At 41.9% G+C, this 24553-nt stretch overlaps 2 protein-coding genes and 1 long non-coding RNA gene across 3 annotated transcripts in view; 1 reads left to right on the top strand and 2 right to left on the bottom strand.

Moving 5' to 3' along the window:
* Positions 1–35: 35 nt before the first annotated feature.
* cab39l (calcium binding protein 39-like) lies at positions 36–18382 on the bottom strand. The gene is made up of 9 exons (XM_071537943.1): positions 18172–18382; positions 8542–8674; positions 7800–7964; positions 7211–7329; positions 6950–7118; positions 5737–5796; positions 3769–3834; positions 2728–2871; positions 36–1328 (listed from the first exon to the last, which is right to left on the bottom strand). Exons 2-9 carry the CDS (start codon positions 8641–8643, stop codon positions 1149–1151), a joined length of 1005 nt encoding a protein of 334 aa, XP_071394044.1. The 5' UTR covers positions 8644–8674; positions 18172–18382; the 3' UTR covers positions 36–1148.
* Positions 18383–21672: 3290 nt separating this feature from the next.
* Positions 21673–24489, top strand: LOC139659917 (uncharacterized). Its single transcript, XR_011696535.1, has 3 exons — positions 21673–22020; positions 23215–23363; positions 24293–24489. It is a non-coding gene; the product is annotated as an uncharacterized lncRNA (long non-coding RNA).
* mcf2la (mcf.2 cell line derived transforming sequence-like a) overlaps positions 22279–24553 on the bottom strand; it is a 66549-nt gene continuing 64274 nt past the window's right edge. The window contains exons 32-33 of the mRNA XM_071537940.1: positions 24354–24457; positions 22279–23326 (exon numbers count right to left, since the gene is read on the bottom strand). Coding sequence (XP_071394041.1) covers positions 23247–23326; positions 24354–24457 — 184 coding nt within the window. The 3' untranslated portion in view covers positions 22279–23246. The remainder of the gene's footprint in view (positions 23327–24353; positions 24458–24553) is intronic.

Consider the following 24553-nt stretch of genomic DNA (forward strand, 5'->3'; position numbering starts at 1 on the left):
CTATCAGCCACCAGCAAAGAGAACCAATGATCAAAATTACTGAAGATTAGTGTGTTGATAGAAGCCCAATTAGAAGATCCAGTTAAAAAGCGACAAGAATTCTACAATTTCCAATTTGTTGGCAATGCTACTTTTTAACCAATGGGGATTGAAACCATTTCTCTCAGCTCTATTCTCAGTCTTACTACAGCTTATGGAACTAACTGGAACAGCACGCGCGGATGTTTATAACGTCTCAATCCTCCTCCGATTTGCATTGGCTATGCTACAAACTGCAAATAGAAGATGTTAACCAATTTAACAAAAACTTTATGAATGTCTGAAGCCAGCAAAAAATCAAAATAGGTGTTGAGGTTTTGGTTCACCTATGATCTAAAAAAATGTTGGAGTAGGAATATGCGAGAAGGAGACGATTGTTATCCGTCTATCAGTTTGTATCCATGAAAAGTATGTTGGCAAAATTGTTCAATCACTGGCGTTGGGAGTACAGCAAAAAGAATGGCATGGGCTCCAAAAAGCATCTAAGCAATACTGTCACATTTGCCATTTGGCTTCCAAAGACAGAAGAAGCACAAGTTTGCTATTGTAAAATCAGCAACTGAGACTGTTTTTCACACTGAAGACGTGTATTCATTGTACGATATTTAGATTTGCCCGGTCCTAACCAGACTCTTTGACCCACCATAAGATGTTTTAGCAATTATTATCTGTTTGAACTTGAGAGAGCACATGCCTACATGCCTACGAATGGCGACTGAGATAAAACTACAAAAATGGTCACACATATTTATCCCCGTCTCTAAGCCACTGGACCATTCTGGATGGAGCTTTTTAACCATTGGTTCTCCCAACAGAGCAAATCAACTGCCTCCAACACCATGAGTTGTGGCACTACACGCTACAGATGAAAAAAAAAAAAGATTTCATGAAAACAGAATATTACAAAAAAAACAGATCAGTGATTGAGAACTATTCTTTGCACAAGTTTTTAATGAACCAACAAAGAGAGAAGAAAAGACAAATAACGTCTCGAAGATTTTTTTTTTGTTTTAAATAGAATAACCATTATTGTTAATGTGTTTTTTTTCTATGTCTTCCTATCAATAAAAAGTCGGGGTAGAGGGTGGGGCGGGGGAAGGATGTGTTTTCTAGGAGGCCGGTTTCTTCAGATCCCTGATCTGTTTGATTAGGTAGGTCTTCTCGTCGTTGAACTGCTCGTCGTCCGTGCGGTCCCTCTGGAAGTTGCTCAGGAAGTCGATTAGTTTGGTCTGGTTCTTGAGCAGGATGTCGATGATGGGCTGCGTCTTGTTGGGGTTCGCTACAAACACCTGCGGATGGGAGCGGCGGAAAAAACGACATTTCGATTGACAGCAGGTAGTAATGGAATATACTGATAAGGTTCAAAACACGTCTGCACGCATAGACACTTTCTGTACATGTCTGGCCTTATATACACCTGGTGATGTGAATACAATGGGTTCCCACTGTGGCCCTGATATTAAATTCCATCTCTTTTCCATAACTAAGTTGGAGCGCTTCCATGACCTAAAAATGCTACTCCTTCCTTGACAGCTGTTTTGAATTTTAGCATTGAAATATCGCAGCTCTGAAAATGTCCCTCCATGGCTTTTCCTAGAACTACTTTCTGTACAAATCAGTGTTGTTATATTTTCAAAATCACACAACGAAATAGTAGTTATAATGATATTTACGCCCTTCAACTGAGGGCTTGTTAACCCTCTATTAGACCCCAAAGTCCATTGGCCTTTCCATTGTTTTTCTACAAGGGTGAACCATCTGGTTTCCACTACAAATGCAATGAACGTGAAACAAGTTGTAAAATACATTCTGCTATATTCCTGTAAAATGGCCCATTTGTAATATTCCCTGATATTCTCTGACTTCCCCACAGAATTGATCAACTTCCCTCTTGTCTCCCTGTCTGGAATCCACCTCTTACAATTCAGTGATATTCCAGGAATCCCATGGTCCCAGGTTGTGCAGATATTATTACATCGTGTTTGTCCTGTCTGAATCAGGACCTTTATCCACCATTACCTAATAGACTTTGTGATAACCAGGTGTAGCATTTCATCTATGGATATGGAGACTGCACAGTACCACAAAGGCAGGGGAAGTCTCAGACTCGCTGTTCGTCACCAACTGCGGTCAACCCAGCAACGTCTGCATCAGCCTATTGTTGCTGAGGTGGATGGTGATGTTGAAAGTGACTGGGTCAGATGATGTGGGCTAAGTGTACATACAGCGTCAGTGCAAGTGTACTGTGGGTGAATGAAGGTCTAATCAGTGCTGATGGCGTGGGTGTGGAGGAGTCATGGGTTTAATTCAACCACACATCTGTGATAAGAGGTAAACACTTGATAACCCCAAAGCCACAGAGCTGGAATGTCATGTGGTAATCCTAACGTCACCAAGGTTCAGGAAGTATTTAATAATCACCAATGTAATTACGTTGGCTGGTTGGCTAACATGAGAAAAAAACTCTTGGCGAACCACGGTACCACAGGACTTTCCAACTCTGTTTCACATTCTCACCCAACCCTCTTTCCTCTAAGACCCAACCCAGATTTCTACACAAGGGATAGTTGCATCAGATCCTATGTGTTGGTAAACGTACTTGTCTATAATCTCGGTTGCAATACCAGTGTGTCTAGCTGAATGAATTCCATAAGCGGTGCGTCACGTGGACGAGGGCGGAGGGTTTACCTTGAAGACGTGGAAGGCCTCGAACTGGATGTTCGGACTCTTGTCCCTCAGCAGATTCATCATCAGCTTGAGGTTCTCGGGCTTGCTGATGTAGCGCGTCATCACCGTGAAGTTATGTCTGTCCAGTAGCAGCTCGCCCAGAAGCTGGAGGACACACACACACACACACACAATAATGACAAAGAGATTAGTGAAAATATGATGATAAGAAGATGGGTAGAAAGAGAGAGAACGCTATTAATAGTCGACACAAAAGTCCTGTGTGCCCAGATGCATCTCAGCAAACTGAATGACTTCAACGTGTAACTAACAAGTAACTAAACTCCAAACTCAAATCTGTGTAAGGCCTGACATTTATAGAACAGTGGTTCTCAACGTGGGGTCCGGGGACCACCAGGGGTCCTTGAGAGGGTTCCAGGGGGTCCCCAGCAAATTGATGAATTGTTAAACTTCACCATTATTTAATTTACAAGAAGTTAACACAATTATAGAATGTAGAAGAATGACTGTTTTGATCATAGTTTCACTGTTATCTCTCTACCTACAATGCAGATAGTCATACATTTCTGGACAAAATCATATAAAACAATAAAAATATTCTCAGATTTGGGTCCGAGAGACAAAATCTCTTCAAATGGGGGTCTGTGGCCCTAATGTGGACTAAATTAGGGGTCCTTGATATGAAAAAGGTTGAGAACCACTGCTATAGAGTACAACAGGTGGTGACATCACCTGGTACCAAAGATCAGCCAGTAGCAGATGACCATTTCAGTAGCATGCTTTTTAACATTAGATGTCAGGCTTTACACAAATTTGGGTTACTCTTTAGTTTAGTTACTCTTTGGCAAAGCAATGAGTCATTATAGAATCTTTTTTCTCATTATTACAGTTAATCTTTGAGTTTACTTTTTAATTCGAATGAAAGTTAAGATAGTAAGGAACGCATTTCTAGTAAAAAAAAAGAGCAAATTTGAACCAAAATGCAGACAGACTGGCTGCCCCCAGCTAGAAATCAAAGCTCCATATGAGACAGAGCCCAACCTTTAGTGACTGCCTCTTGGTGACGTAGTTCTCAGAGTGCAGCAGCTTCTCATAGTCTGCAAACACCTGCAGTGACACAGAGGAAACACACCTTATTATACAAGCAACACACACTAATGCTGTAACACAGGAACCAGGAACACAAACTTATATAAGCTATAGCTGGGTGCGACACATCCAGTGTATTACATCGACTCTACTGGACCCGTAGCAAAATCTCCCGACAGACATCCACACTGACATATGTCAACAGACCGGGTCCTAGGTGAAAAAGGCAGTTTTGTGCGGGGGGATTTTGGAGCCGGGGCCTCTGGGGGCCCCTGGTATGAAAGACGCCCCTCTGCCTGGGCGAGCTGACAGCATAGAGCAAAGCCTTGTATCTAGAGGAGCTGTGACGCTCAGTGGGACAGGAACTTTTTTTAAGTCTTCCAACGATCCAGTTTTGAGTTCCTGGAACTTTTTTAGTCAAAACGTTCCTTTTTTCCCTGTGTACAATGGCTTATTGAATCTTCTGTCCCGCAGCACTGGGACTGACTGGGACCTCAGTGTATTCAGTGAGACAAACCTTTTTTTGGATGGATGACTCCGATAGAGCACTGCAGTCTGTGGTGGCTGATACCTGAGCTGGTTACAGACGTGTGTGTGTGAGACTGTGTGTGTGTGTGTGTGTTTCCCCTCTTGGGATCTTCCTGCTCAAGCATTCATTTAGAGCAGAGGACAGTGGCAAACACTCAGCCAAAGCTCTGTTTTGTGTTTATGCTTCCAAATAGCGGCCATCGGCTAAACGATGCGTGTCCCAAGTGGGAGGTGTGTGTGTGTGTGTGTGTGTGTGTTTATGTGGTTAGGGATGCAGAGGAGTGATGGTGAAATGACTGAAAATTTCCACCTGGTAACGTTGGTTCAAAACAAGATGGCAAATTTACATAAATATATGTGGTTGTCTATCAGGCATTTATATCATATTTTGAATATTTTCACATCACAGATACTGGATTTTATTGTCAATTTTTCCAATCTCTCAGTATGTTCTATTGCTGTTATTTTGCACACCTCACATACATGCTGTAATTCAAATGTTTTCATAATTTTCATTCATATATTTCACATATGGTTGGTTGAATTAACCCCATTTGCTCCATTCCTATTTGTATTCCATTCTTTGTTGTATCCAATTCAGTTTCATCTTATCTCGTTTCTTCCTTTGTAAGTGCTTTAGTGGCTGTTCCATGCTATGATTTTCCAAATGCTGTTACATAGAACTGAGAAAGAATAGTGTATTTTTTTTTTGTGAATAATGATGTATAAAGTTGGCTGAATCAAGCTGAATGGATAAGGAAAATTTCGCTTAAATGTACTCAATAATGCAGAACAGAAAGAAACAATGTGATAAATGGCGTGGGAAATGTATTTGTCTAATAAATAATGACACAGGCTTGGCATGATCGGTCTGATAAATGGTTCTCATTACACAACAGTTTAGAAGTTTCTCCCATGTAAAAGTCTCTACTGTGGTTATATGGCCATTAGTTGGTGCATTAGAATAATGCTAAGTGCTTTTTTTGTTTGCGTCTTTGGATGACAGAATGAAATAACATTAGCTGACACTAAAGAGAAAGAACAACTTTCCCAATATAAATCAATTCTTGAAAGAGGGCTTGTGAATGAGACTTTGACATTCAGAAATTGTTTCTTTGCTTCAACCCAGCTAATGGAAACACACTATTCACATTTTATTTTATGCAACATTTCCAAGGTTTGCTTAATATTTTCTGCTCCGGTCTTGAAGACGGAATTTACCTCAAGATAATAAATGGTATCCTGTCATATCTCATATGTCTCAATAAACTCAAATTCCTCACATATTCTGATGGCGGAAGAGAGAGAAATGTTGTGCTTTCAAAACCATTCCACTCAATGTGTGTTTGCGTGTTTGCGTGTGTGTGTGTGTGTGTCAGTCAGGTCACTCACAGCATCGTAGTTCTGTTCTAGGTATTCAGCCACAAGCACTTTGTGTCTTGTCAGGAGATCCTGTTGAGAGAGAGAGAAAAATGAATCAAGTCTGTGGGGGAATATGAAAAGACAGATTGTATTTCAAACTGCAAAGTAACTAAGTCTATCAATCCACAGCTATGACAAACAATAAAGTGGAGTGTCAACCCAGTGTTATCTTCTTTATTTCCAAAGTAAATAGATACCAGGATAGATATGGTTTTAATGCAAACCACACGTTCAGATACTGCTCTTCACCATGTAAGAGCTAGCTTTTTAATTATCTCTGTCAGTATTAATCTTCTATCATGTTTGGCAATGTGGTTGCTATGTACAGTCAGACAGATATATGGGTAGGGCTGAACAATTTTGAAAAAATATCTAATTGCGATTATTTTGACTGATATTGCAATTGCAATATGATTTGCGATATTAGAGGGAATGATAATTTTTACATCATTATTCTCATTTTCATTGAAAAACGTATTAAAATGATTATGGTGTGATTTTTGCGGGGATCTGTACCAAACAAAGATGTTTTCTTAAGTCTGTAGAATATGATGTGTAGGCCAGGACATCTCTGCAGCACCACAATATTTCATTTAAAATGGTATTTTGACACATTTCACCTTTAACAAATATTGTGCCTCCTGCGATTTGAAAATTGCAGTAGGCCATATTGCGATTTCGATAACATTTCAATTAATTGTTCAGCCCCTATATATGGGTTAATTTTTTTTTGGAATTTCTGGCATGAAAACACAAAAATGTAAAGATACTGAATATAGGTACAAAATAGCAGCTACTGGAGCTTCAATCCGAAAATATTAGCATTGGCCTTCAAAAACCCATATTGGTTGAGCCCTAGCTACTAATCATGTGAACACAGACTAACACTTTATTAAGTTATCCGAAGGTAGCATTCCTCCTTGTGACCTGTACAATAAGTATATGACTGAAGAATACATTTTATGCAAATTTATTTCCTAGCAAATCTATTTCCTCTTTCAGTGGAGAGGTTTAATGTCCCATGATGGTCTAAAGGCTGATTCAGAGAGTACAACTGGGGGAAACACTGAACACTTTGTAGTTTTGGGGATTTTTTTGGGGCATGAAAGAATACGAATTTAACGCTATAGAACGTTATCACAAAATATCAGCGTGAGCTTCGATCCCAAAACTATGGCGGTACCTTGAAGGTGGCGAAGGCGTCGGAGGCGATGTCGAAGGTGGACATCTCCACGTAGTTGAAGAAGCTGTGGAAGTGCTCCGAGTGCAGGACCACCTTGGCCAGCGGCTCGTGGCGGATGCACTCCCTCAGCATGATGCCGCAGTTCAGTGCCACCTGGGGCGTCTCGTACCTTCCCGCAGAGAGAGAGAGAGTGTGTTGGTCTCGCGCCTTTGGAAGCCACTGGATGATGTGTGTGTGTGTGTGTGTGTGTGTGTGTCTCACCCCTTCAGCAGTATAAAGAGGACCTCTTGGTGGGAGCAGAAGTACTCGACGGTGGGGCTCCTCGTCCCGATCTGCCTCCTCAGGATGTTGTTGAAGATCTGACACACGTCCTTCTTCCCCTGGGAACACACACACACACACAATTAGGTAAACAAGCACACAAAGTACCACTTCATCCATCCATCATTTTGGACAGCGACCTCTGATCTATCCCTCCACCCTTCTTTCGATTTCTAAACCTCAAATTTTGTGTCCTACCTACAGTCCTACCTTCCATCATCTATCAATCTTCCATCGCCTCACCTCAATTGCTGGGTTTCCATCCATGTATTTCTATGCAAATTAGGACGCATTGAATTTCAAAAGCTGAATGGAAATGTCAAATATGCATAAAACTTCCTCAGTACACAAAAAGGGTTTTAGGCTCGTTCAAAGGTGGAAAAAGCGTTTTTGTCGATTAAGAAATTCAACAATAAACAGCGATGGAAATGTATTTGTCGAATAAATATCATCCACCTTCCAGTAATATCTAATGTGCTGTACCTCCCTTCCATCCACCCATCCTGCACCCCCCTCCCTCCCCCCTCACCTCGAAGTCTATGACCTGCAGGTTTTCTACCAGCGATATCAGCAGGCCGCTGTTGTACAGCTCCTGGGCCAGCTGGGCCACGGTCTCGGTGTGGGGCTCCTTGTCGTTGCTCCCGTACAGGATCTCCTTCATCGACACCAGGCACTTCGACACCTCCTCGGACGCCTGGGGAGGAGAGGGGGGGGGGGGGGGGAGAAGACGGGACGGGGGGGCAAGGAGGTGAGTAGGTGCCTTAGCATGAATACACACTTCTTCTTCTTCGGATATGAAACTTTGTTGCTAAATCGTTTTGTACAAGCAGACCTTCAAACTTTAGGTATGACTTTAATCTCCCATAATCCTCTCATATGCAAATGAGTTCTGATGATGACACACAATGGGAGAACTTTCTTGTGGGTTCTTCTTCTATTAGTTTTCAGTACAAACGCATTACAGATGAAGTGTGACCCTGGTAGAGGAGGAGGAGGGAAGACTCGATAGAGGGGGACAAGAAGGAGAAAGCTGCCACTGGCTTGAGCCTGAACTTGGCTAGCAGCAGCTGTGTGTGTGTGTGTGTGTGAGTGAGTGAGAGAAGAGAAAGTGTCTTGACAGTGAAGTGTCAGTAGATGACAGGGTCAGGCTGTTCTGTGCTCTGCTTTCACAGAGGGCTGTCACCCAGGGGCCCCCCCGAGCACCCTAGCATGTACAGACACACACACACACACACACACACACACACACACACTCAATCCATTGTCCCTACCTTGTCTGTCTTCTTGTCCTGTTTGACCAGGATGGCCAGGTTTTCCTTCAGGGTCCTGACGATGTCTGCCGGACTCTTGTGGGATTTACCAAACAGCGGCATGGTGGATGGACACGCACACTCGCCTTAGGACCTGGACACAACACACACGCACACACACACACACAGACACACACACACACACAGAGGAAGAAATGAAGGAGCGTTCAATGATATGTCTGATGCAACAGGAAAATCCTCCCCCTGATGATCTGACACTAGTAAATCATCTATTTGATTTTTAGTGTGTTCCAGGAGTTATTTTGTGATTAAGTTTTCTAATTTACTTTGGTTTGATTTCCTACATTTCCCAGAATGCCTTTCGACAACCCCCAGAGAAGGGGTATGAACTTGTTGCTTTCGATCAAAGGTGGGTATATAGGTGTTGTCCACCTCTGATATGGTGGATATGATGCAGTTTGATTGACTGCATATTTATTGTAGAATTGATCAATACTACACTGTTGTCTATGGGAAGCATTTAAGCTGAATTGATTAAAATGAGGCATTTTGGTCAGATTCCACACAGGAATGCATGAATATGTTTCATTATTATTATACTGGGTATTAGTATACAATCAAACATATCAGTCTTCAACACCCCAGTCTACCCTCAGTCAAACTCTACCTTGAACTAAGCCAACCGGACAATAATTGACCAATCATGAGGAATTCCTGGAACGGGTGGATTTCTAAACCTCTTTGGTCTCCACACTGCTCTTTTCCAACCAGTTGGTATGACAACTCAACAAAAGGCTGCTGAGAGAGAAATAAGAATGTGTTTTACGTGTGTGTGTGTGTGTGTGTGTGTGTGTTCGTGTGTGAGATTCAAGAATCCTCTAGCACCTCAGACACACATTCCAGAGTCATCTCGAGTCTAACTATCAAACACGGCTCTGGACTTGGGAATATCTGAGAACTTCGAACTAAAATTAGACGTATTTGCAGCAGTATACTTTTTCAGTATGCAGAGAACAAATTCAGATATGTAGTTATACACAAAGTTGCTGGGGTCCTGACTGTGATGCCAGTCAGTATCTAGAGGAAAGACAGACTTTCCAGAGAGCTGCAAGGTGGGGGTTATGAAGGAGGAAGCCCCACCCAGCTGTAGTTTTACCAACATGTCAAGCTGCGTCAGTTTTAAAAATGTTGGAATGTTGGATAGTATGAAGGAGAGTAATTATACACACGTCACGTAGGTGCAAGGCTATCAGAAAACTGTGTCAGTGAAGCTCTATGATGGCAGGTGTGGTTAACCATCCAAATCGCCCAGGGTGATAAACATCCAAAAATAATTAACAATTCAATAAAGTATAGAAAACAGATACATAGAGCAAAAAACAGTAGTACAACTTCAAAAATATCAAACATATATATAAGCATAAACATAATATCAGGTACAACATCCCATATATCAAAATCTACATCACCTACGTTAAAAAAAAGTTAGAGAAAAAGAAGAAATCTTAAATTCAATTAAGAAATTGGGTCTCTACACCCTTCTATAAAAAAGTCAGCTAGATCAAATCACAATAAGGAAAAAATCACAATGAAAACACACAATAAGGAAATTTACAGATATGTGTGTCAGGGTCTAGAGAAATGCCCATATATGTAGAGCCGTCATGATACTAGCACCATTTTTATTTTCTATTTTAGAGAAAATGTTTGATCTCATACTCTTGGTTCAGACCTCTAGGTGTGAGAGTCTGGAGAGTGAAAATGTAAAAACTTTCTCTTTGGAGTAAGAGGGTATTTAAATCGCCTCCTCTTCTCGGCATTCGGAATGTTGGATAGTATACCATATTCATATACACATATATAGTATACATATAGTTTATTATAGTATATTATTAAATTATAGGTAGCCCGCTGCCTGCCTATAAGGCTAAAATCCAAATTCTTAAAGTTGACTCTATAAGCATTTTATGTCTACATGTTGTTGATTGATTTACATAGACAATCTTTGATTTGGCAATCTCATATAGTATCTGTGTCTACGTATTGCAAATGTCTATGTGAGTGACTTAAGGAGCCAGTATGTATGACATTCCTGACAGCAGCCTGTCTGTTGTCTTGTATTTCCATGGATCTGCCTAGCAACATTTCTATTCATCAGGGACTGAAGCAACACTCAGACTGTCAGGTGGAGACAGTCAAACCTTCTGCTCATCCTGCTGAGCTGCTTCTGAGTTTCACGATGTTATTTCTACAAGTGTTCGCACAACTGACATCGCTAACACAGACACACTTGAAGAGTGCGACAGCTGGGACTCCAACCAGCTTTCTTGACTGTATATGAAGTGCTCCATATGCTCGGGTTTCATTTTATTTCATAACATCTGAGTAGTATTCAGCTCTTATTTTGCCCCCGTGCGATCAGAATGTCATGGAGTGTTTGGGGATCAACAGACAAGAAGGTAGATGTAGGCTAATGTTCTGCTGCAGCCACACACATAACATGATATATGCCATTTGGTGGACGCTTTGATCCAAAACACCTAACAGTGAGAGGAGTTCTTGCCCTGTCTTTTCAGAGTCGGCTTAGGGTTCTTATTCATTTAGCTGGTGTGTGTTTGCAGGAGAGAGAGAGTATTGGCAAATCTATGACTGAGTGTGTGAGTGCGGGGAAGGAAACAAGCTTTTAGAGAATCCAAAAGCAGCAGTGGCCCCAGACTGCAGGCCCATAACTTGTGACTGCTAATCCTTAGCCGGGAATGTAAGGGCATTAACCCGCGTTCAACTCTCCCTCCCGCCCTCCCTCCATTCCTCCCTCTCTCCATCCGCCCTACCCTACCCTACCTATCCTCCTCCTCTACCGCTCCACCCTCCATCCCGTCCTCCCTTTCATGCCACCCTCAATCCCTCATTACACCCATTTCTACCTCCCTTCTAATCCAACTCCGACTACTTACGCACAAGGGGGCAGAAAAGCCACCAGCCTCTAGCAAGTGACCCAAAGAAGGGTGTTTAAAAATGGCTACAGTAGAGGAATGTCTACTTTTATACACTGTCAGTTGCTGCTCGACGAAAAAGTTGAAAAGAAGATGGCATGTACGTACTTTAAATAGGTTGAGAATGCAAGATAGGAAATATTCTCTCGTTTTGCGCATATAGAACTTAGATGAAGAGGTGTTTCCAAAATTTTTAGGTGTTAGCATCAAAATCAGAGTCTCCTAAGGTGCTGCCACTGCCGTTTGTAGGTGTTCACTTAGCAGTATCTGCATTTAGCGCCTCTACCTGAGATGCTGGTCCTGAGATCCTCCAGGACCGGTATCGGTTTATCTCTACCTGAGACCAAATCAGCCTAAATTTGAGCGATACCCGAGACAGAAACAGACCAGGTATGACGTGGTGAGACCTAGAGGCTGCCTAAATCCCGTCAGGTTAGATATCAAGGGGACTTTTCAGAGTACAACAATGAAAGAACGAAGCGAATACGCCAGTCCTATCCAGAGATATTCGATGACATCACCGCGGACGGCAAAGGAAGAAGCGAAAGTCTCCGCCGCGGCCTCGTACTAACTAACAAATCATCGCTCGTATCCCTAAGATGTGATCTTTTCGCAAACTACTTTGACATCAGAGAACATTCATTTTGGAAATGACACAAGGGGTCCGTCGGCGCCAGCAAAAACATGAAAAACAGGCAGAATTGGAATCACAAGGTCGCTCCCCTGACAAAGACTAAATGATCTCATCTCAGCTCGGCCTCTTCGCTTCCCTCAGCAGAATGGCAGCGCTCGGCCCTATAGCTGGGGCAGCAGGAAATTTCAAACCGCTATACAAAGACATCTGTTTCAGTGTCACGCTCTACCAAACGGGCCAAATGTTGCTTAGCGCTGGTGTTCTTCTTTACTCCGACAGAGAGAGGCGATGAGATTTGGCTCAAAACGCAGACGGCTGATTCACATTTAACAACACGAGAGACCGAATCGCATGACCCGAGATGCCTTGTACCACCAGGGGAAACTCTTAAGATACGTCCCACAAGATGTTGGATCCATGTGCGTAGGTCTATTCACATGGAGGCGGTTTGGGTGATCAGATCTTCTGTCCACTCTTGGGTGCATTTACACCTGGATTGTATTTGACAGTCCGTTCACCCAGGACGTATGTTAGATGTCTCTGAGTTTCTGTATGTGACCCCAGCATGAGTTGCTGCTAGGCGGCTGATCAGAAATGTCTAGAACTGGAAGCAAAACACGACAAGGCTCCTTCTGTCTCCACTTTATCATCAGAATTTGTCATGGCTACACTGATTTAATAGTAACTGTAATGGGCCAGTCATACATATGAAGTTGGCAGGATTAAGAGGCATGTTTCTTTCACTCTCTGCTAGTAAGTAAATTTTCCTGTTTTTTTTTTTCTCTAATGATATTTTTGCAGGCTTTTGTGCAGGGTGCCATAACCTGTACTCAGGTTACAAAGCTACTTGTTTGCAGTCTATTGTCCAGCCGACTTGCTTTGCAGGGACTTGGGTAGAATCTATGGAAGCTTCATGATGTCCGGTCAAAAACATCAGCTGTTTTTTTGACTAAACGTTTGGTTCCCACTTATTAAAGAATACTTAAAGGGCCCATTTTAATCATCTCATAACACTTCTTTGGGTCCTGGAAAACTAAAGCTTTAGGTCACTATAAAGCCTTCATTTTCACTGGTAGCCTACTTAAGATTGACTTAATGTTATGTAATGGAATTAATCTGGTGCCCACTGGGTTGGAGCGCACACAGCTAACAGCTCTGCTTAAGTATAATCTAAAAGGAAAAGGTTCCACATTGCCCCAAAAATTGATTCCTCAGCTGTAGCCATTTGGGACCTAGGGACCTAAGGACCAAAGGGTACCAAGAGTGTACCAAAACGACAGAAGTTCCCTAGGATTATGGTCAAATAATATCTGAAGAGCCATTTCCATAGTTTTACATTTGGCAGACGCTCTTAAGCATAGTTACTGTGTGCAAGTGTGCAATAATAGAATAAGATTAGATTAAGTTTAGAACATTACAAGAAATGAATAATGAGATTTTAAGATTGTCCTATAGTTACCTAGACGTGACTTTAGCACATAGAGAGATCTTCTTGTCTGCAATGTGTTCCATCGGTTTATCTATTTCTGTCAATGAAAGAGTCGGTGCAATAAGTCCTGTATCAGTGATGATGATAATAACAACATGCATTATTATTACTTTTCTCTCCCTCCCCTGTAGAGCTGGTACTGTACCGATTTTCAGCATCAAAATCGATGTGGTTGGCTACTGAAAAGCTTCACAGCGCTGGATCCTTACAACAGAAGGTCAGATTCCCCACTGGTCTGAAATCAATCGGTTATGGTCCGATTCTATTCGTAAAAGCAAATGCAGATATTACAAAAAATGAATGGAACTGATGTAATATTTCAGCTGTAAGCAGATTTCTCATGGATTATCTATAACCGTGACCTTTGCTGCGACATATGGCCTTCGTGTAAAAGCAGTTATGTAAAAAAGAAATACCCCGCAGTTTTATCTTTACCAGACCTAGGCTGAATCATTACTTAATACATTCTGAATAATTAAAGCACAACATGCATTAGGAGTGCTTGATTGACCTTATCTTGCAAGTGTTTACTTTGTCAGGAAGGAAGGTTTTAACAGAGACACTTAATATTCTTCTGTAGAGCCATTAATGTGAAGCAAGCACATTTTTGCACATCCTGTTTATATGCAATAATTTATAAAATTGTTTTCCTTCATATTCCTCACATTTGTTATAGCATATAATACATTTTATTCCTTTTTTTTGTCTCGGTTTTGCACACCTTCTTTATGCTGTAATCCAAACTTTTTTCATACTTTCACTCACATCAGCAGTTGTGTATGTCTATATAACCCCCATTTTCTCTATTCTTATTCATATTCTAGTTATTCTTTGCTGTATCCTATGACTATTTGCCAATTTCCCGACAGAGATCAATTAAGTTTCATCTAATCTTACCTTTTTTTTTTATTATAACCTCTCCCCAGACCAGACTTCTCACCCACGACTCTTTCTCTTTCTTCCCAGAGCTCAAGCGTACGATAAATACTAAAATCATTAAAAATTAACGATAAATCGCTGAGGTAAACGTCTGATTTAGTGTCTTGATCTGACTCCCAATATATCTATGAATGGCCAATACTGATAGTGATCCACAAAGGTAGCCATAGAGCCGGTGGAGCAAGAAAGCGAAGCAAAGATTGTGATCAGTGATGCTAATCATCCTGGCGCCAATGCTGCAAAATAGCGATCCATGACGGCAGCCAAAGAGCCGGTGCAGCAAGATAGTGATCCGTCACCCGGTCAGAATCAGTAGTGATTTAGAGCAGCAACATTTTTCATATCAAGGAGCCCTAGCCCATATTAGAGCCATGGATCCCCATTTGATGAGATTTTGTCTCTCAGATCCAAATCTGAGAATATTTTTATTGTTAGATATGATTTTGTCCAGAATTCCATGACAGTCTGTAGAGAGATAACAGTGAAACTATGATCAAAACAGTCATTCTGCTACATTCTCTAACTGTGTTAACTTCTTGTAAATGAAATAATGCTGAAATTTAATCATCAATCAATTTGCTGGGGACCCCCTGGAACCCCCTCAAGGACCCCCTGGTGGTCCCTGGACCCCACGTTGAGAACCACAGATTTATTGCTTAGATATTTCATGCCGCGCACTAAACATAGCTACTTGGTCTGCACTCTTGACTTTAAAGCGACAATACCAAGTGGAATATCGCATGCAAAATAAGCTTAGCCTACTTCATGCTTCGTTTATGAATCCATACGCTCACTTCAACACATCCGAAGCGTTAAGGAACGCTTTTGCAAAAGGAATTCCGCGTCTGCAATCGTCAAGGTGTTCAACAATGGAGGAAGAGCGGCCGGTTTGCATGTCAACGCTCCTGTCACATCTCTAATTTCACGACAACGTCTTGTCGACTGTCTGGAATGCAGAGGCGGCCGTCTTCAGCACGCAGCTGGAATTTGGAGTGTTCCAACCGGGGGGGGGGGGCAAAGAGGATATTTAACCTCACAAGGGTGCTGAGTGCTTGGTGAAATGGACAAGTCACTGATGAGCGACGCTGTGGAGTCATTTATAAATGATAAGGGGAGAGAGAGAGAGAGGGAGAGAGAGAGAGAGAGATCCTCACCCTTGTCAAACACTCTTATCCTGCAAAGGGCTTGGAGAGCAAACTAACAGGACTTGACCCTCTCCAGTGGTGAAGTGGAGAGGCTTGTACAGGTGCAGTGACTATATGCACACCTCTAATTTCATATTAGGACGTAGCCGCATTGATACATGAGCAAGCACTCTCTTCAAAAACTGGCCTGCTGTCAGTAGGAGTGGGACAACATCACAATAGTATCCCCCATGACAGAGTATTGATACAGTCACCTCCAGTAGGTGTATACACGCGGTTTGCACGTGGATTGGAATAGGTTAAAGAAGAAGATGAAGAAGAAGGAGAGAGAAGGAGGAGGAGGAGGAGGATGGGCTGCAGTCTGGCTCTCGACAGTCAAGCAGCTGAAAACATGGCAACAGCATCAAACAGTCCAGCATGTCTTGAAATGGATCCCCATCCGCCTAAACCGGCTGACAAAACTGGTGCCAGGAGCAAAATGTGGAGCGATGTCCCTAACAGAGCCGACAAAGACGAACACCCAAAGTGGACTAAATGATCGGAAGTGAGGGTTAGTCTTCTCCCATTTGTTTTTCAGTTCCTCGTTTTTTTTCCCCACTTTGGCACAAAAGGGAAAGGCTTCGGCCACTGCCAGCAATTCCCCTAAGTAGGAAAAAAACCCTCTGAGTAACAGCCCAGGTACCTTGCCTGTATCTGATGTACTCCAGTCCTGTTTTAACCTTTCTTGGCAAAATCTCCATTGTGACGAATCACAGCTGACGCTCTGCCAGCTCATGGAAACACATCAGCTGGACTTTTAAAATGTTAGAAAAACAAAAATGGCGGCGGTTTCAAACTCTGCACCAAATGTAAATGAGGAAGATGATACTGCTGAAAAGCTCGTCTGTCACCCGCATGTTTACATTTCCTCAGTGAGTTTGCAGTGGAAAGGGACGGTCTGATTAAAGTTACTGTTAGTCCCATAGAGGAAAAACAGGAGAGCTTCTTCCTGGAAGCGCACTCTGCCCTCATACAAATACTGATACCTGCTTGATACAGGATGCACTCCACTGTCATCTGCACACACTGTTTGCCTTAGTGTTTCCAAACCAAATACATATCAAATAAAACATCATACGCCACACTGAATATGCTGTACGTCTGCCGAGAGACCATGAGGAAAGCCATATAGAGTAGATATTAGGGTTGAGGACTGCATCAATACTAGTGGGCATTTCTGTTATGACTGGACCTCAACTCATATGTAATTGCGCACAAGCATGAGCTGGCACGGTGATGATTATGCATATTTAGACTATACCAAGGAAGCATCCGGTTTACTGCAATGAAGTCCAGCGTCACAGCCTTCATGAAGTTGGCTGTACATAGGAATAAACATGGATGTGCATTCTGCCCTCAGTGACAGACAGGCCTCACCTACCAGGATGTGACAGCCTATCTGCTCTATCTGACATCTCCTCTGCTGCAACAAGCCAGCCGGACTGAGTCACACTAGCACCGGAAGTACGGCGGTTCTACTTTCAGAATAAAAGCATAATACAGGGGTTGAACAGATATGGATTTCAAAATTGCATCATGTCAGCATGTTTCCCCTATAACTGTATTCTCAGCAGGGTGAAAAAGCTTCTGAAATAGCATTTAGGCTATTGAAACACTTCTTTGAAACCCCGAATGATAATAGTAATAATGATAAAACATATTAATGCATACTCAATTATACAGTAAACAGAAACAAACAATATGGTCGACCTTGAGTACATTAAAAAAACCATGGCATCAAAATACTAAGTGGAATCATTACATTAAATGGAGTGAGGAGTGGAGTGAAACTGTAGCGGTAAAGTATTGTAAAGTTGCTGTAAAGCTGTAAAGTATTTCTTACAAAACACTGCAATACATAATGTTAATAATATCGATAAATGGTTTTATTTTGAAAATTGTGACCGGAAGTCCCATTGTTTTCATTCTGGCTAGCCTGACGTTGGTCACATAAAGTAACCTAGCAGGGGAAAGCTCTAGTTAATTTGAAGAAAAACCAAAAGACACACACTGTATTTGTGCTGCTGGAGAATTAAAGACCCCGTCAACAACACTGTTGACGAGGATGAGACGTTATAACGCAGACGGCAGTGAATAAATGATAAGGCCGCACATAAACAATCCCAGACAATGTGATTTTACAAGACTACACCCCTCTCGCCTCCGGCTAAACTCCGTTTTTGTTTGACAGATTTCCAACGCTAATCAGACTTGCCTCCACCGTTTGAGAAACTACTGCCGAAAAGGACACGCGATAGACGTGATTTATTAACATTTCAGCGTGTCAGCCCGACTGAAGTTAGAAAGACTGTCAAGGGCAATAATATCTCACCATTAACTGGGAGCTGTTGGCGTTGCTCTTCGACAGTATGGGCTAGAAATGATACTTACAGTGGGAAGATATTTTGTAGGCTATCTTTATAAATCTTGACCGCTTCTGTCCCGATGCACAGCGTAGCCTGACCTCACAGACGAGGCTTTCTGGTCACGCCAGGGCTGTTTGTTGAGAGGAAAGTCAACGGGAAATGTGTATGTTCCAATTTAAAATGTGTGGAATCTGTTAAGAAGGCAGCGCAGAATTCCATCTGGTCCCTTTCCAACCAGTGTCAAGCTAGCCCGAGCAAAATCTACTACTTCCGGTTACAACTTTCAAAATAAAACCCTCGCGGACCTTTATGCGTGACTTTTTATGAGTGATATAAGGTACCAAACTTAAAATAAAGTATGTATTTAGAGAAGAATCTGTAGTAAATGAAAATACTGCTTATATGTAAATGTCATTTTTCTTGTTCTGTACACTCCAATAACGACTAAGTGACATATTTGACGCTACAATTTAGAAGGCAAAGTCGCCTTACTTCCGCTAGTAGTCTGGCTAACTCTGGCTAGCTTAACGCAGCTGTATATTTCCAGCCGAGGCTCAGGGACCCGTTCAAATACTTTTACAACAGGCCCTTCTTACCGCCTTCCCTCAGGCATAACCACATCTTATGCCATTCAAACATTTGTAAGCACGTAGTATCTCATTATGCTTAGATTCAACGTACGTGTCGAAATTTGTATATTACTTATTTAAGCGGGGGGGGGACGAAAGAAGAAGAAAACGGACTAAAGGTTAAACTACATATTGGAACGGATCCCAGGCCAAATCATGGCTGTCTGAAAATGGAAAACGCTCATTGGAAGTTCACGTGTCACGTGGTTTAAATACATTTCCGGATCAAAATATCAACAATGATTTCGGGCAAATTATCAATGATGATTTGTGTTTAATACCAGTAAATAAGTTATTAAAGAAAAAAAAATAGAAAAATACTAATTGAAAAATACATAAGCAAACTTTTTCAAATATGACAGTCATGACAAAATCCCTTAAAGAGAAAACCATCTCAGACTTTATTAAAGCTGCTTCTCATATTACATACAATTCAGAATTACATATTTACACAAATATACACAGATATGTAGGCATATCTCCGGCTCATTATAATATCTTTATATCGACACAATACTCAGTAGATACAATAGGAAAATAAAGACAGTAGTTGCTGCAATGTGCTGCATAACATGAAACTAAAAAATACAAATAATTCAATAAGCTTTATTGTGTGACCGTGATCCGACACCGACGATTTTAGTGCCCGCATCAACTTTTAGGAGGGGGGGGCAGAAAATAAAACTCTCACAATATATAATAGTGCCTGGTAAAAAATATTTGCCTTTTTTTAACATGAGAGCTTCAGAACATGCCACAAATACTTGAGTGAGCTCTTATTGGATGATACACAAAGAGACATAGACACTCACAAGAACTGGATGATTCTCTTCACAATATACATGATCTCCAGGTAAAGAGTGTGAGGTATAGGGGGGGGGGACCGCTGTACAAATGTAACATGTATTGTTTGCTCTGACAGGTTAAACTCACATTGATCGACACGTAATGCCAGCCACAGTTTACACTCTGGTTCAGCTCACAGTTTGACACCAAAAAAAAAAAAAAGGCCTGTAAACCATTTTCCTCCTCTTTCGGGAGAGGAATCTTTCAGGAGGAGGACGAAAAATTAGATTTGACCCGAAATGCCTGACTCTCTACCTCGAGGAGTCCGGGGCGGCAGAAACTGTCCCAGCAGATATTGAGGAGTGCTGATCGTAGTTAGGGTGGAATCTGATTTTCCACCGCGCATCTTTGCTTTCATCCCAGGCCAACGGACAAACACTGTAAAATGTGTGTGTGTGTGTGTGTGTGTGGGAGGGGGGGGGGGTTTAGTGCAACAGCAGATACTGTGATTGGTATTTTTGCTACTTAATATTAAGTTTACACATTCAACACTGAGGATGGAAAAAAAGGAAGAGTTCATTGTGGATGCGGTAGAAATCTTGGAAAATATCTGTAGAAAACACAAGTTGTGGGAAGAGGTGACATTCAGCATTCGGAGTAGCAGATTCACTGTGTGTGTGTGTGTGTGTGTGCGTTCATTCTGTGTGTGTGTGTGTGTGTGTGTGTGCATTCACTCTGTGTGTGTGTAAAGGAGGGGGAGAGAGGAGCTTGTTTCCCAAAGTCTGCCTTTGCTGCGATGCATTGAGTACAGTATACAACGCAGTGCGGGTGGTGTCTATTTCCTGGGTCTTTTTACTTTGCCTTCTCTATTGCCACACTTGGACGCTGCGGCATCAACCTGCACCGACATCCTCACTTCCACCAAGCAGAACAAACCAGGGGCTTTTAACTTGCTACTCCTCATCCACGCCACGTAGTTCACTTCAAAATAAGAGTCCCCCCCCCCCTACCCACCCAAACCGTGATGATCCCTCAGCTACGTTGCGGTGTGGAATAAACAAGAGGCTGCTCCCGGGCGGGCGGTGTAAACATGTCGAGCAGGTCTGCTGGTAGAGAAGTGGCTATTGTCACATGCCTGAGTGGGGCTGGGAGCGCGGGGGGGAGGACAAAGCCTGCTTTTGTTCCCGCAGCGTACACCGAAAACATAGGTGAGCAGGGTGGGTGAGCAGGGTGGGTGAGCAGGGTGGGTGGGCCCGGGTCGAAAAAAACAAACAAACCGGCTATATGTAGAGATAGCTAGATTTAAATGGGAGGCTGTTGCTGCTGGCGGACACCAGGGGTTCTCAAAGTGGGGTCCCGGGACCCTCGGAGGTCCTAGAAATTGACTAGAAATGAAGCCAGTTAGAGACTCTGTTAGAATGACTATTGTAATGCATAGGTTTCACTCTCATCACTATTAGCTGCCCATTACAGTTTAGACAGTTGTGTAATTCAATAGCAAATCAACTAAAATATTCCCATATTGGACTAAATCATATCAAATGGATGTAAATGAATGGCTTAATGTCGGTCGATTTGAGACATGATGTTTGAGAACCCCTGGTTTTTACACACACACACACACACACACACACACACACCTACTGTTCACCAGCAGGCGTGCAGTCACACCCACATACCCACACAACCTCTTGGGCTTCCTGAGAGAGATAAGTCCAGAATGGATCAACTAAAAAAAAAAAAACAAAAAAAAAAAACAGAGGCTTGCTCGCCAATTCCCTGTTAAAGGAAGGCGGTTTGCTCCGTTCCAAGCGGCTCCGCTGTCTGTGATGTGTGTGTGTGTGTGTGTGTGTGTGTGTGTGTGTGTGTGGTTGGAGGTGCGGGTTGTCGTGAGAATCTGCCCGGCAGGTTGTGCTTGAGCTGACAGTGCGGGGTTCTGTCTAGATGCTGTCATGCTGCGTTCAGGTCAGATGGGAAAAACAATTGGAACCCTGTGACTCTTTTCATGTTTAACACACATCTATTTAGCAACGATACATTTGAGTTCGCTTTTTACAGCAAATCAAACCACGAAATGTCGACCACATACCAAAAATCCAGCAATTAGTTGTGTCCTGCTGTGGCATTTTAAGAGCTGTGAACCACGAATTGACTTAAGTGATGAAACTCCTTGAAACGAATAACATCACTCCCTACACCTGACCCAAGGTATTTCATTGTTTCAATAGGAAGCTCACGTCTCCCATCTTTCCCATAGGACCTGAACGCAGCATTATGTCAGCATGCTTGAACGGGGGAAACGAAAAGCAGCTTGACGCCGCTCTGTAAAGCGAATAAAGTCGAATAGAGTCACCTGCGTGCCGGGACTGTCCCGCGGTGGGAATTCTAAAGGATTTCCTGGACTCACACCCCATCCCCCCTGTACGGGTGGTATGTACAAACAGGTTACAAGGCGTACGGTAAGTGAGGGGGTTTGTGTTGCGGCCGGCTGCTAGATTTCACAGCGTCCGCTCGGCGTTTGACACCAAAGCCGACGCATCGTGTGAAATACCAGTCTGATATCTGTAGGATGTTTCACACAGGAATCTGTCGTGGTGCTGCAATGTAGCAGGGAGTGTGTGTGTGTGTGTGTGTGTGTGTTGGGGAGGGGGGGCACTAGGGTTTGACTGATACTGATATTTTTGTATTGTAGTAAAAGCTGCCAACTGCTGATATTTTGTTCTGATATTCTTCAAACTCACTTCTTCAAGAAGATTTCAGAGCGATACTGAGAGACTGTTGTCCCAGCTCTAGCTATGTAAACAAAGCTCCAAACTTTGTGTACATAGTGATTTATTAGATTGAAGGCATTTTCTTCACTCACCGAGAGTGAGTTTGCGAAAGGACTGAAAGGAAGTGATGCCTAAACACGGGTTTTATATCTATTTTGAGGAACTTTATTATTTTTTTCCTTACTTTTTCTTTGATTATTATTTGTGATGTTTGTCATTGGAATGAAACAGACTTATATTTTGAGTTAGGATGGATTTAAGAAAGTTAAAATAACTGTAAATATAATTAAAATTACAGTTTGATTTTTGGATTTAAGTTGCCAATAGCTGATATTCAATATCTTTTTGGGCCAAAAAAAAAATCATAAATTACAAGGATTCAGGGTTTCCCCCCAGAATTGTATTCTTGTCAGGGTGGAAAAGCCTGAAACAGCATTTAGGTCATTATGGGACACTAAAACTCTCCACTGAAACCCAAGATAGTGAAATTCTTCCAGGGTTAGCAGCTCCTTAAGGCAGAGTGAGGCAGGTTTCTCTGCAGGTTTTACAGGCTGACAGAGGAACCGCCCTTATATCAGAGATTTACGACGCTGACTGGCCATTATCTGATGTTCAATAAAAGCCAAACCGATATATCAGTCTAACCCTAGTACATATTGCCAAGAGGAAGTGGGTATAATACTGCTGAGGGGAGGGAAGCCATATTTCATGTGTGATTAGGCTGACAGGTGACTGTAAACACCCAGGAAAAGGTGGGTGTAGGTGACACTCTCAGCTAAAACACTGGTAACTTCTCCATATAACAGTTCTGGGTTGGATCAGGTGTTGAGCTTTAGGGGTTTCCTGGTCAGCGGTGTAATTACCCCCAGGTAATGGTTTCAGGTGGAGGGACGGGGCCAGGAGGTGGACCCAGGTCAGGGTTTGATGTCGGAGAAGCTGGTGTAGGTCTCGCTGCAGCTGGAGGAGGTGCTGAGGTTCCCAGAGACGCTGCCATCTGCAGGACAAACACACACACAACAGGAGCGTCACAGGTCAGCTGATGAAATCACACTTCCTTTATTGGAGGACAAAGTCACCCTTTTTTAAGGCTGGCATGAATCTTTATGATATAATGATGCAAGTTAGATAAAGGGTAGATAAAGTGGAAAATACATAAATTAATGCTTTTCTGAAAATATAATTGATTTTTTACCTTTTTATTTACCACAACATCACTGATTGTATTTAAGTGGTACGTGAACAAATGTTGAAAATACGCATTCAATTACATGCTAATAAAATGTAATGATTAATAATAATTACATATGTAAAGAGAATATATCTTATTGTGGAAAATAATCTTCATACTACTCTCATGATATTGATATGTTACTGATGTACTAGTACTAGCTTTGTTTACATAGTGATTTATTGCATTGAGAATTTTCAAAACAACTCAGTGCTAAACAAAGTTTCGGGAAGGCTTTTTTTTCTTCTAAAAGTTATTTTTTTGATATTTGTACTTTTTCTCACTGGAATAAAACAAACCTATATTTTGAGTTAGGATGAATTAATAAGTTTTAAGAAATATATACTTTTTTTTTTCATCTACAAGTCAAATGCTTTAAGAACATTGTTGGGCTTGTTAACCTAAAAAGCAACATTAATATTGTATATTAATATTAATATAAAATTAATATTTCTCATGACTCAAAAGTGATATTCACTTTATTATTACTCCTTGAGAAAAGTAATTTGTTAGGGTTAATCATGATATTACTTTTCAGTGGCTCATCCTCTTTTACCTTCCAAAATTGGGATAATTGGGATAATTGGGATTGGACAATTTAATGTCCAATATTCAAAGTATTGGGAATACTAAACTAGATGTAAACTGAGAGGACGGCAACCATTTATGAATATAATGGATGGATAATTCAGCTTCAATTCAGATTTATTGCAACATGTTACCACCCCACAGTGTTGGAGAACATATGTGAATATACCCAACATTGATATGGTGACTGGATGATGTGACCGACCTGAGCTGCTGAGGGACTGGGAGGACTTGGACTCGGAGATGAGGGTGAGGAGGTTTGCCGCTGCCACCCAGCCTTCCTTACTGCTCCGGAGGTTCTTCACAAACCTGGAAGGGATCAAGCAAACAGCAACTTTACCCCAAAAGATGTTAGAAGACATTTTGGACTTTCTGAATCCTCAAAGAATCAGACAGAAGATGTGT

The sequence above is a fragment of the Centroberyx affinis genome, unplaced genomic scaffold (genome assembly GCF_046629955.1).
Source record: "Centroberyx affinis isolate AG114_WGS23_722 - 3 ecotype Tasmania unplaced genomic scaffold, CSIRO-AGI_Caff_v1 ptg003154l_1, whole genome shotgun sequence".
NCBI lineage: Eukaryota > Metazoa > Chordata > Actinopteri > Beryciformes > Berycidae > Centroberyx > Centroberyx affinis.